Source organism: Macrobrachium rosenbergii, chromosome 6, assembly GCF_040412425.1.
Source record: "Macrobrachium rosenbergii isolate ZJJX-2024 chromosome 6, ASM4041242v1, whole genome shotgun sequence".
Taxonomy (NCBI): Eukaryota; Metazoa; Arthropoda; class Malacostraca; order Decapoda; family Palaemonidae; genus Macrobrachium; species Macrobrachium rosenbergii.
In genome coordinates, this window is record NC_089746.1 from 19,079,852 (window position 1) to 19,094,409 (window position 14,558).

General features: G+C 36.0%; 1 protein-coding gene across 1 annotated transcript; it reads left to right on the forward strand.

The window, feature by feature from the left end:
- Positions 1-574: 574 nt before the first annotated feature.
- LOC136839261 (uncharacterized) lies at positions 575-14,496 on the forward strand. Its single transcript, XM_067105051.1, has 13 exons — positions 575-872; positions 2,444-2,762; positions 3,561-3,822; positions 4,291-4,527; positions 5,187-5,348; positions 5,867-5,982; positions 7,229-7,323; positions 9,778-9,973; positions 10,222-10,346; positions 10,777-10,972; positions 11,939-12,017; positions 12,470-12,656; positions 13,614-14,496. The coding sequence occupies exons 3-13, from the start codon at positions 3,663-3,665 to the stop codon at positions 13,708-13,710; spliced, it is 1,650 nt and encodes a 549-aa protein (XP_066961152.1). The 5' UTR covers positions 575-872; positions 2,444-2,762; positions 3,561-3,662; the 3' UTR covers positions 13,711-14,496.
- Positions 14,497-14,558: the final 62 nt, after the last annotated feature.

Genomic DNA, 14,558 nt, shown 5'->3' on the forward strand with positions numbered 1-14,558 from the left:
CGTCACGGTCTTATTCTCTTAATTCGTGTAGGCTCAAATCCTTGGGATTTGGTGAGCGCCTGATAAATAAGGTGTGTTCCTGTGGGTCATCAAACTGATTGTACGAACTTCATTTAAATTTGGCAAGAGTTTGTTTGGTACAATTTTAGAATAGACAAATCATTATTTGGTTTTTCTTTTCATATGACGTAAGGTATACAATTTGCCATTTTATCAACGAAATTGAATATGGCCGCCTTTTGTAGAGAAGTAAAAGAGTAGTTACTGTATGACAGCAATAAATTATAGTTTGATAATATTACAAATCGAGCATTTTATCTAGTATTATTATTATTATTATTATTATTATTATTATTATTACTTCTAGTTCTCCCTCAGTTCTCCAAAAACGTCTCACTGGCCCGCAAGGATCATGACCGTATTTTTTTTTTTTTTTGAGGAACGAATGACGTGCATTTGCAAAACACGCTGCCGATTACATATATGACGATAAGATAATTACGATCCAGCTGATAAGGAGCGCGCATAGCCAAGGATAGAAAAAACCCTTTCAGTGACTTGATAAAATCAGATTAGATAAAAAGTCAGTCAGAATATGACAGCGTTATACATCGATGACCTGGTGGTTGAAGATGTAACGTTAAGTGATAGGAATTCAGCCGCTAGGTGGTTTTGGCTTTGTTTCCGCTTTAACCAGCAACGAAATTTAGTTTATAGAACGAGGAGCCAAACTCTTAACTTCGACTGCCAGTCCATTACCAACGCTAAACAAGGAGTGGTGCAATTTTCTTGTGCTACGGAATTTGTAAAAAGGAGAGAAACTATGATTTTTGCGAAGCCCGCAGTGGGATCAGTCGCCGGGACGATGTTTGGTAAGAAAAAGAATGATAAATTTATTGTGTGTCTGTGTGTGTGAAAGTTCTCTGGATAATTGACAGATCACTTTTCTGTTGTGGTTGCATTGTGTATTACTCGCAAACAAAGTATTAGTAATACTTGTGCATAATGTTCTCGAACATGTGCCTGAATTAAAGAGAAAATAAGTGAGCTTCCAGGTAGTGGAAGCCTCAAACATTCATCAAATTACACAGTGCTGTGCCTTGTTAAAACTGTCACAAGAATGTTTCCATTTCGAACTTTTTATCAGGCTCATGCGCTGGTCCCTTCGTTGCTTAAGGTCCACAAGATTTGGAAAAATTGAAACCATAACCCTTAAACTGAGGGCATTTATTTTAAAATCACACAATGAAATTGGGTGATATCATGGCAAGGAGCCATGCGATCACGAAAAATCACTTACGGATATTACTCTGAAGACATTCTTAAGAACTGCCTACATACGATAAGCGGAGAAAATTTCCAAGTTAAATAGTGCAGGTATCTACAGCGCATCAACATGTTCCTTTTTTTTTTTATTAACATTTCAATAATTCTTTCTGCCACTCATTGCAGCGCTGGCTCGAAACGAAACCATTTAAAACAAGAAACATGTCTGGAAATAACCGATAAACCCTCTGCTCTACATTCTTTACCTTTTATCATTCAGTCCCGAAGATAAAGATTTGTTTGGTGTGGGTGGACAGGAAATATGAATTTATATCGTATGGCTAATGCTGCTTTGGAAAAAAGAAGCTAGTCAATTCGCACTCAAAATGTAGCAGCAGTTGCAGTAATAGTAGAAGTAGGTTTTAGATGTTATAAAATCCTCTGATAAGTTAAATTTTGTCCAAAAAAAAGTCAGCTTAAAAATTTATTGAAATCACAGGGCTACAAACAGAACCAATGCAAGGCACGATTTAAACTACATAGTTTTTGAAAGAGTCTTTTATTGTGCCAACTGAAAAGTCTGAAGACTGGGCTGTGAATCTCATGGAGTGATTAGGTACTTAGGTTAAATCGATAAGGAATTTTCCTTCATCAAGAAGCTTGTCTTGTAGGGATATTGATCGAGTTTAATAATAATGCCCAGTGAAAAATTATTTAACTATTGTGATTTTAATTTGTGACATAACAAAGTATAGAAAAGGTCTTATATCAACAGCTTATTTGTTCGTTAAAGGTTTCATTTGGCTGAACTTTTTAATTACTGTGAAAACGAGGAGTCATATTGACACGTCTCCGTGACCTTGATGCTTTGACAAAACTCCCATTACCAGTTTCTATCCATATTGTTAATTCCTAAGACATTTTGAATGTGAGGTTTTGTCTCTTGTAAATGTCTTGCGAAACAGTTTGAAAAAAAAAATGTTACATGAAACTTACTGGAGCAAAAAGTGGACAAAAGAGTGAACTGTTGCTATCAGATGAAAAGGTTTCCCCATTTATTTTAGCCTTATTTTCATGATGAATATCATCAATTATCGTTTTTCCCCGGCATTTTTGAAAAGCCCATAATGAATGAAATTTGTCGTAGGCTAAATATTTCTCCATCTCCATGCCACAGTGTGCCTGGTGACATGCGCTTTGGCAGCGTCACCAACCGGAAACAGCCAGGTAACGGACGTGTTCCCTGAGAACGCACCCATCGGAGAGTTTCATCGGTCAACAGGCGCAGTCTCCTCCGACGAAAGCAGTAACGTTCTAAAGGATGAATTTGAAGATTTTGGGCAATACGGAGGAAACAGAAGCCAGGCGAAGTCTCAGAGGTTTTTCAGTGAGGGGACCAGAGCGGATTTAGAAGTCTGCGACTGTCCATCCATTACTCAAAATTTCACTTGTGTCTGCTCAAACAGGAATGGGATAATCAAAAGGAATCTACGGATGTAAGTGTTATTTCCCTCTCTCTCTTTCTCACACACACACACACACACACACACACACACATATATATATATATATATATATATATATATATATATATATATATATATATATATATATATATATATATATTACTAAAAAGAACCTCATTCAAACTGGATGGTATCTAATGGAGTATTTATTCAGAAAAAGTTACAAGCTTGTAACTTTTTTCTGAATAAATACTCCATTAGATACCATCCAGTTTGAATGAGGTCCTAAGTAATTCTACTAATGCACAGAACAATTGTGTATGTGATCAAGTTAATATATATATATATATATATATATATATATATATATATATATATATAGATATATAGATATATATATATATATATAGAGAGAGAGAGAGAGTGTGTGTGTGTGTGTGTTCAATTTCCATGTCTGAAAGCTGCAAAAACTAAGAAGTCCGTAGTTTGCATATCGTAACTTAATGTTTATTGGAAAATATAATATTGCCATTTCATAGTAGGTTATTAATCAGTTGTTATGAAAATGAAAATAGGCGTATAAAAAGACGTGAACTGAATGAAGTTGCTTCCAGCTATATATCTTCGACTTGATCAGTATACCTCGCTGAGGAGCTTTTCTCTCATAACTGCCTTCTTCAAAAACATCAGGAGAAAATATATTATATCCCATAGGCCTCCTAAGAAATCAGCTCTTAACATAAAATTCATCTCGGCAATCCTTAAGTCAAATATAATAAAAAAAAAAAGCAGATACTGATACAAGTTTCTGCTTGCACGCAATTTCAGGTCGGCGGCACCACCGTAGATCTGAAGTACTACATCCAAAGTGAAGTACCCGGGACAGTTGTCGTCTACTTCACAAAAAAAGACATTCCAACCACCAGCAGCATGTGTAAACTTACTGTCGGGGACACCGTGTTTTCTTCAACTGCCGACGTCAAAGATGTCAATGTAGCTTACACGGATACAGACACTCCCATAATTATGACTGGCTACTTCAAGGGCGGATACTGTGATTACACTCTGCAGTATTACACTTTTACTCTCAGTAAGAGTTATGCCATTGTTTATCCCCTTTTTTTTTATTTGTACCCTTCATGCTTAACCTCAACTCACCCCCTGGACTTATAATATTAGTACGCATATTTATGTTCACTGAACGGGGTTGTCTTCCTAGTTCTGATTTCTTTTTTTCTTTTTTTACTGTAGAAAGTAATTACTTGCATTCATAAGCTTGTGTTCCAACGTTCAGCTTTTCAGACTTTGGAGAATAACGTTGGGATCATAAGATCGAATCCATTTCAAAGAATTAAAGTCCATGTGCATATTAATTCGCAAAAGACTATTATTCTGATGTACCTAAAACAATACAGCGCAGGTTTTGCTTTTCCGAAGAGCAAGACCCCCTTCTAAATTGCAATAACTGAAACATTGTTTGCTGAATGAGCTCACTGATATCACCATAAGCAACTGACATAATTATAGCTGAATTGAGATTTTTAACATTATTTTTCAGCCACTGAAATAGTGACCCTTAACAAAACTGAAGGATACCTGACTGCACCTGCCGATGAAACAGGAATGTACTCCTACAAACCAAACGCCGAGGTCCTTTGGATCCTTCAGCCAGACGTTCCCGTGTCAGGATTCAACTTTACCTTCGATTACCTCGACCTTGGTTTACCTGAGAACAACATCCACGGCAGCAATAAGTTGAATTTCAGCTCTGGGGATTTCCTCGTCATCGGTCCAGGTGTGGCATCGATCAATTTCAGTTGTTATTTTTATTGTTTTTTTTTTTTTTTTGCTTATTTATCCATCTGTGTACTTCTCCATTCAAACTAATGTTATAGGAGAGTGTAGACCTAGAACAGCAAGAAAAGTGAAAAATTCTAATAATTTCATCATCCAGGTGAAATCACATATCCTGTTTCAGTCCTTGCTGCATACCCAAATAATTTGTAGAGCAAATGGAGAGGTAAAATTTGTGCATTCCTTTGTGAGGACATGATATCACGCTCTCCATAGCAGCATCATCAGCTAACGGCCGCCTCCCCCCGAAAAAGGATAGTTTCTGGGAGCTATAGAATCAGTGATTTTTGTCTTGGTTTGAAGTCTGCTAACCCATCTATTCTGAATTTGAAATAATTTTCGTCCTCATCATCTTCAAGTACGTAATGTCACTGAAACAAGTAGGAAAATTACATGTAAACAAGTCTGGTTCCAGCACACCCACACACATGCGCACACTCCAGCCTCACACCACAATTCGTATCAAATTCATGCCACTTTTCTCCATCATATGTAACTTTGCCTTCATACCCTCATAGAAGGACTTTACAACGCTCGAAATTTTGGCAGACAATCAAGTTTTCTCTATTATCTTCTGTTTTCCTTCCATACTGATTTCAGGGGAGGATCTGCTTCAAGGCAATGACCACATGTTCTACGGCATCCGAGAACCTGGTGATTTCAAGAGAATAGTCACAATAGGAGGATCCAGCCACGTCTACTTCACGTCTACCGTCACGAAGTTCAATGCCTCTGGGTTTAATGTCTCTTATATGGCCGAGGGTAAGCAAAATAATTCGAATTTTGACGTTGGTTATAGAAGCAGGTTCGCTCTTTCATAATCAAAATGACGAGGTGGACGATTATACTCCTACTCTAGCCAAGGATGGAGGTAAAATGAACAAAACAAGAAAGGAAAAAAAATCACAGACGCATGCAATAAAATATAGACCGTCCCCATGAGAGATTAAGTCCATAGTGCCTGGCGAAATCAGATGTCAGGAGAAAATGTCATAACAAGAAAGGCAAAAGGAATAACGATATGGTGTTTGGAATTTCTCTAGGAGAGCTTAAATCCTAGTGACATCAAAGCAGGAGAGAGAGAGAGAGAGAGAGAGAGAGAGAGAGAGAGAGAGAGAGAGAGAGAGAGAGAGAGAGAGAGAGATCAAAATACTTCAAAGTTTTTATGAAACATCTTGACACTACATGAATCAAATGAATTACAACATTCTTTTGTGCTTCCGTCGATTACGTCCAGAAAACAGGAAAATAACTTTATTTATCTATTTATTTATTCTTAGTCCTCGAACCTACCACGACCCCTCTTCCCTTAACAACCGTGAACCCACCCCCTCCTGACGACAGACAGACGACCTACTTAGCATCCATCGAAGGAGCGCCGAAGGATAAGGATACTGTAAGTATGCTTCGTATTTCTTTACTTATTTATATATTTATTACAAGGGGTGGTTACGTATTGATTGCTAATTACTATTATTCATAAATATGCTGTGTTATTGTTCTTTTCTTCTTTGCTCTGATCTTGCCATGTTTCACAAAGCATCTGGGCTTGTTCTATTGCTAGTCTTTTTTAATAATAATAATAATCATCATCACCATCATCTGCGAAAAAAATGAAAAACAAACAATTCCCTTTGGGACCTGAATTTCTGACCAGTGAGACACCAGCCACTGCTATATCCACTCAGCCACAGAGGGGCCTAAACTGAGTGACTAGATATGCAATTACATATATACCTGCAATAATGGTGATCTGCTGCATCCGAATCTACGGGTTAATCCCTTCTCTGCCCAACAATAAGTGATTAGGCATCTACTGTAAATCTACTTATTCAAGAATCTGAGGTAACGCAACGCTTCATATATAATAAGGCTTTTCCTTTTCAGCACCTATACCTGTTTCCTAAGCCTTCCTCTCCTCTTTCGTCCTATATCCTAGCAGTTCTGAATTACACCTTTATTCTTTTCCACTTTGATTTTCATCTTTACTCACAATCTACATTCCCCTCAAACTTGCATTTATGTTTAATTTCCTTTCTTTGGCTTTTTACGCATCTCCATCCATAAAACCAGTCACTTCCATGTGCTTGTTCTAGCACATGCTTTGCTTCCATCATAAAAAAAAAAGTTGAATCGCTTTCTGTTTATAACACTATAAGTTTTCCTATGTCTATGTGTCACATTCACCTTTTTTATTTGCTTTCAAACATCTCACAATACACTTAGCAGTGTTATGGACATATATTTTTTTTAATCCAGTCTAACAAATTTACTTCCATACAAATGGACAATTATTCCTCTCAAACATTCCCTCAGAACCTTTCCCTCATTTAGATATATCTTATGGACCCTGGTCAGTCATTCAAACTCAATTTTACTATCGTACCAAAGTATCTCACTTGTATTTCTATCAACTCCTAGCGTAACAGTAATTCTGCAAGCATTGCAAACTTATAAGAACCTTTGCAATATATATATATGTATATATATTATACATCTAAATATATATATATACATATATATATATATATATATATATATATATATATATATATATATATATATAGAGAGAGAGAGAGAGAGAGAGAGAGAGAGAGAGAGAGAGAGAGAGAGAGAGAGAATAATAATGCATCTTTCCCCAGATAAACCAAACCATAGACAACTTCAAGACAGCGGTGGCTAACATGAGCTCAGAGTATGCCAAGATGAAACACTGGGAAACCAAGGACCCAATTACGTGAGTCTTTCGCAATGTGATTTTAGCAGTAAATTTCACCTAGTGACAAGGAATCTAATGTGACCAGTCAGACTGAGATAGGATGGGGATTTTAGAAAGGAAAAGATTGCAGAGGAAAATAGGAGGAGGAGGAGGAGGAGGAGGAGGAGGAGGAGGTTAGGATATGTATAGACAGAGAAGGAAAGATGGCAATAAACCATTTATATAACTTGGATGGAAGGATCTGCTAAAAACTTCTGCACATTGAACAGAGCCATTTTCTCTAAGTTACTCAACTAAATAATTCACAATACAGTGCAAAAATAATTATGTGGTCACTCTCTTATCAAAATATATCCCTAACACCACCAGTATAAACCATAAACCAGAGTGATATTTTGTTTTGTTCCCGGGTCTGAGCACCAAATTTTATTGTCACGATGTGTTCCAAGTACCTGGTTATTACACAACTAATCACAGAATTCAAAAATTTACTTCACTTCAGCCAGATACCTGAACGCTCATAACAATAAAAATTACGACTGAGTATTCTAAAGGTAGCAGTGATCCCCTAAAAAGCTTATTAATCACATGAAAAATCAAACTAAGTTTATCAAAACAAGTGTGAGGTATCAACAATTAAACAAGAAATATACTAGAGTAAAAGGGCATCATTCCATCAAACAACTTTAACTGTTTCTCTGGTCTTAATTCATTTCAGCAAAACTAAAGGAACAAAACATGATTATCACTTTGCCTTATGCACACAACTAATCCTGTTCACTGGTGGTCAATAAATGAAACACTGTTTTTAAAAAATTTTAAATACAAAAATTTATTTTTAAATTCAAAATTTATAGCTAGAATTCACAAGCTGAAAAATTTTACTATTACTTGAAAACAACAAAAAATTTAATTAATTCTTGAATTAGGTTATTAAATAAAACTAAATCACAAAACTTTAATTTATCAAGCAAAATTTAAACTTAAGAATTACTCAAGATTTGAAAAGAAAGTCTTAGTAAATGAAAATTAGATCAAGTATGCAATGTCAAATTATTAAGAAATATTTAAAATGCTAAGTAAATAAGTGTTAAATCACCAATATACAAAATGTGAAAAATCAAGAGATTGCAAACAAAAAAACACACACAAAAAAAAAAAAATTTACTAAAACAACTTCACTAAGGCAAAAATTTCTCAATACACCTTATTATACCATGGTAATAATATGTAAAGTTCACATTACCTTACACAAGGTTGTGAAAACTTTCACAAAATCACCTGAAATGCAGCTGTTTGAGATTCACAAAACACACTTTTTGTTAGGTGCCGTTACACACTTTTTCTACATTCAGATCTCAAACGCTAAGATTAATACCAGTGACCACACAAATATTTTACGTTGATAATTTCTCTCTTTTGAAGAGAGAGAGAGAGAGAGAGAGAGAGAGAGAGAGAGAGAGAGAGAGAGAGAACCACGCGAACGGTCTCTGAAAAACAGAATAAAAAAACTTTAGGATTCCAGCAAGAAATGAAACAATCAGATGACGTCGTTACCAGAGCAGAATGTTTTGGGTCCAGCTACAGCATTAGAACAATATGTGATCAGAGCAATGTACTCTTACAAAACATGACGTAACTGATTGAGACGTGCATTTATTCTCAAAAAGGCATACGTGACTCGAGCAGAAAATCGTATGGGACAAAGCTTTTAACAAAATCTCAACATGATCAAAACAGAAGGCACCTAGCCAGTCACAAATGGCACACTTTCAAAACAAGATGGAGAACCAAAGTTGGTTTTCAGAAAAGTGCATGAAACATTGCAAAATAGTTCGTCTTTTTCTTGTATGAGACAAGACCTTACATGACTCGATTGCCATTCCCTCGCTTGTTAACGTGTTATCTTTCATGATGACAACTAAATCAAAACATGACATATGAAATCATGAGTACAGAACACCTGTTGCTTGGGGACAAAATGTGTCATCAAATACTAAGTTATTATTAAAACATATTATTAATTCTAAATTACGTTGTTAAGTTATCTATAGCATTAACTCTTGAGATCTGACATTACACTGCATATGCTATTTCAACAGTTATTATTATTACACAGAATGCATGATAACCAGAACAGTAAACACATCAAAATCATGGAAAGATATACATTGTACAAGGCAATATCATGAAAATATGAATATATATACATACATACATATATATATATAAAATATATATATATATATATATATATATATATATATATATATATATATATATATATATATATATATACATACATACATACACACATATATCTTCTTCTTTTAACGTGCTGTTTTCCCATTTGTATGGGGTAGGCATATGTATGTATATGAAGCTTTATGAAAATTGTTAATATCATGGTAGTTCATGAGAAATCTAAGCTGATTTACTCAAAGCTAACAGGATCTGATGATCCTCCCGCAGAAAGGATACTGTGATAGTCTATGAGGCTCTAACGTGCAACATTCTGCGTTGCAACCCAGAATGCGTGACATTCAATGTCTCTGTGGCAGCTGTCGATCGCAATGGCACGTGGCTCTTTTATGCACCTGTGATCGAGGATATGCTGTTTACGCCTGAGCTACAGAATGCCCTTCAAAATATTGGAAATGATTGCACGGTATGTACTTTTGTCGCGTTCTCTGCTTGTTGCTTACTTAGTTTTGTCATAGGTGAAAAATTAGCCTACTTATGTAGCGTGAAATGAGGGTAAATATAAGGAGAGAGAGAGAGAGAGAGAGAGAGAGAGAGAGAGAGAGAGAGAGAGAGAGAGAGAGAGAGAGAGAGAGAGAGAGAGAGAGAGAGAGAGAGAGAGAGAGAGAGAGAGCTTTGGCAACGCATTATTTTGAAGACATTCTATCCCCACAGGTGTGCGACGAACATCGGCGCCTAAATCTTGGGCTGTATATAGGCATTCCTGTTGGAATCGTTGTTTTTGCACTGATCATATCCACGCTGCTATGGTACACGGGCGCTAAGAGTAACTTAGAAGAGTAAGTAACAATATTCTGCTTATTATTACCTGGCATGAAAACCAGGACTTAAGGTCAGAAAAATTCTATACATTATTTTAGGTTTCTTAAACTCATTGGTTCACTATCAATGACAAATTCCACTCGGGTTGTTATGTTTCGCTCAGAACAGAGTAAATGTCATAGAAATGAGAAATGCGGAGTATCCCCATTCACTTTATGAATTATTTCCACCCCAACTGGCAGTTTAAATCTTACTCAGGCGGCCGTGCTAAATGCCTCTGTGTGATGGTGTGTGATTTGGAAGAGGGACTAAAACAACCATTCGATCCTGCTGAGGTGACCAAGTTTCTCATAAAGAATGAACAGTGATGGTCAGTGGAGCCATTTATTCATTCATTCATTCACAGGTTCGCCACTGGTTTAAAGACATTGCCCCCCTGATTTGCAGGTCCCGTCGAAAGTTCGAGCAGGAAATCGCCGATCGGCGAGACGACAACAGAAGACGCTCCTCCGGGGACATTTCGATCCTCGGCGTCGGCGGGTCGATCGCCTCTAGAGGATCGCTTGGCTCCCGTAGGTTCACGATGCCCTTCCCAAAGGGCAAGAGGGAATCTAACATCATGGAAGAAGCTGAAGGGGAAGATGTAAGTAAGGACACGGCAGAGGAAGCTGCCTGAGTTGGGAATAGCTGAAAAATTTATCTAGTATCGTGTGCGTACCTTTAAGGACTTTTGCAATGACTAATAATGGCATTTAGAGTACAACGATATATTGTGAAATATCACAACAATTCAACACGTACTTATGCGTATGTAAAGGTATTTTTATTAATTGGTTGTTGCGATCCATGTATTAAAAGTCCGAATTCATGAAAACTAATGACATTACCTAATGCACTGGTCGTAAGTGATAATGTGATAAAACATAACAGCTAAAGTACTTTTAAAATAAAGACCCAAACATAGAAAATGATGATGATGTCAGTAAAGATAAACAAAAGGTCTTATAGTTATTAAAAAAAATCCAGCCGTAATCAAGCTACTAAAATAGTCGTGGCTGTAATGATTATTTAGTTACGTTAATACATAGAGCCAATGGTAGCAGTGTTGCCTGCAATTGGTTCTCAGGCAATAATATCAACCAAAGTATAAAAGGTTTTCAAGCCGTAATATCAACCAAACAGGAAAATGGCTTCAAGCCATAACATCAACCAAAATGTAAAAGGTTTTCAAGCCATAATATCAACCAAAGTAAAAATTTTTCAAGCTATAATATCAACCAAAGTGTAAAAGGGTGACCAAGCTGAATATTCCGAGCTGTGTTCCCTTTCTAATAACGACCATAATGACGTAGACTCTCCTTGTTGAATTGCAAAGGTATATACAACCTTTAAACTTAAAATGTGAAACGATGGCTTTAGCTGACTCTTTAGCAAAAGTTCACTTCAAGGATAAAGAGAAGTTAATTTCATAACAGCATCTTTCATATTTTCATATAACAATAACTCCTCGCCTCGGAGGGAGAGAGAGAGAGAGAGAGAGAGAGAGAGAGAGAGAGAGAGAGAGAGAGAGAGAGAGATGGTTATTGTTATTTCTTTTTATTATTTCTAGACTGTCGACATGAGTGGTTTTAAAGAGTACGACCCTGACCTTGGTCGCGTTGACCCGGCAGAATTCGGCATAAGTACAGGTACGTTTTTCATTCAGTTTTAATAAAAAATATCATTTAGCACCTATCTCTGGTAATAGGTTATTGGAGTAATTTTACAGAAGACACTAACCCTCATTCGGGCGAGTAATTAAGGTGCAAGACTGTCGAATAATAGAAGAGTACGTAAATGTCAAGTTGGATGACTGATGTTTACAAGTACTCGTACTATTGAGTTGACAGAGGATAATGAACCTGTCACTTGTATATAGGTAATAGTCCAGATTTTTCTGTATAAATTAAGAAACATTTATGATTTGGGTTAAAGTGTAAGAAGGTTCATTTATATAAAGTCGACCAAGGACTGAGTAAATTTAGATTTAAATTTATGTAATCAGGCACACACATTCACTCAATTCTGACGATTTTGTCACGTGCAAAATGTCATCATTTTTATCCCCTTTGTCCCCTACTTCTGTTTTTCACTTCTGCAGAATTTTTGAACAACGGTCAAGCCATGCCGCACTACGGGAATCCTGGCTTCGTAGATGACGAAGGCGACGAAGGGCGCACGATCTTCCATCGAGGGCATTCCATCGCCACGACCGCCGGCACGGACAGTGATGACTCCGACGGCGGAGCCGTTAGCTTCAGCGGTCTCGTGAATAAGAAGGGCAAAACGTGAGTTGGATGGGTCAACCTTGTTCAGACGTCGCGTCTCAAATTCTTCCCAGTAAAAAAGGTTTTTGGAAAATTTCATTTAATTTTGAATGGGTCAACAAGGACCAGTATATTTTTAGAATAATGAATAATGAAAGAAAATGGCAAAATGTAAATTGACTGGTAAAACTTTACTACATCACAGTTGTGCAGCTTATTGTGAGGAATTCTGGGAAATTTGTCTTCGCATTCTGCTGTTGCGTGATTGGAATTAGATCTCGTATTCCGGTGCGACATGAAAACAAAATTTCCTCTCATTTTCTATTATTGAAAGAAAGAAATTTCTTCCTCCACTTCACTTGTGACACATGAATTGATGAGGGTTGTCATCATAAGTTACCCTCGAATTGCACGCTACGTGACGGGGATTTGATTCGAATTTGAAGCTGTGGCATCAAAAAGAAATTTTCCCTCATCGTATTTTATATATTACAAAAAGTCCTTTCTTTCTCTTGTAATATATAAATTCTATCCTTTCTATCGAGATGTAATTAGAACACGTATATATACTAACTTTTTTTTGCAGTAAAGTTGGTTTTTGTCCCCTTCCGCTCCAGTGTGAGAAGATTTTTTTATTGTTTCCACTGATAGAGAGAGAGAGAGAGAGAGAGAGAGAGAGAGAGAGAGAGAGAGAGAGAGAGAGAAAGAGAGAGACGCTTGCCTTTATACTGAAGTTCGTTTGAGAGATGAAAGTTCCACTTTCAGTTCAGTACAAAGTGAATTCGACAAAGAATAGACTATTTTGCAAAAAAAAAAAAAAATACCATTAATATTTTAATTATTAATCAGATGATGATGATTCAATTTTCTCTGCGTTAAAGGGTGACTATCATAATTCCAGTTCACTGTTATTATTATTATTATTATTATTATTATTATTATTATTATTATTATTATTATTATTATTATTATTTCCAGGTCTGCCAGCGTACCCCTTCAAGCAACGGCCGACGTCCATATGACAGAGGAAGGACAGGTCTCTGTCAATGGTGTCTGTGGAGAGACTGCACTCTGAAATCAAGCCATTATTCACCCAACATTTCATATCTAAAAGAATGCAGAAGCAACAACAACAACAACAACAAAAGTATTAACAGCAAAAGTATTTACAGCACAGGAATGAAATAATACCATTAAGTTTCCAGGTGAAAATGAGAATGTCTTTTCTAATGCTGCGTAGTTGAAAACACGACAATTTCAAGTAAAAATTGATTTAGCCACAAAAGCCTCATCAAAGATAAATATAAAAAAAAAAAACATTAGCGGATAAAGCATTTACAGAAACAGCATTGAAATAAATATAATCAATTTTCTAGTCTCACTTTGCATAAGGCGAGGTAAATCAAAGTAAATTTTAGCAAATAAAAAATAATTTGATTAAATAATTTTTCTGTTCGTTGTTTTCTTTCCGTTTTTCTAACTATAAGTGATTCTGTTTTCTTTCAAATATTCATATACCTTATATGTTCCATGCTCCTTTTCCTATATTATTTTTTTGTGGTATATTGATCATGTACCTATATATATTCACTGAATATTTTTGTATACAGTACCGCATATGATTTAATTTTCATTAAGGCTTTACTTTCCATTTTCTTCATCCAGTATTACTACTATTTCCCTGTTACGTTGCTCTTTCATTTTATCAGTTTCATTTTAGTAAATCATGGTCATACTTACAAGCTTTCTACTGATTTTTTTAGCAGCCTTATTCTTCTCTGTTATTATTATTTTTCTTTTTAAAGTATGTAATTAGTTTTAGCAAATTATCATTACAATAAACAATATATATCTGTGATAATGTGTTATTTTCCCGTTGCTGCATTCTGAAGTCATTATAGGAATCCAGGCTGTTCCACGAAC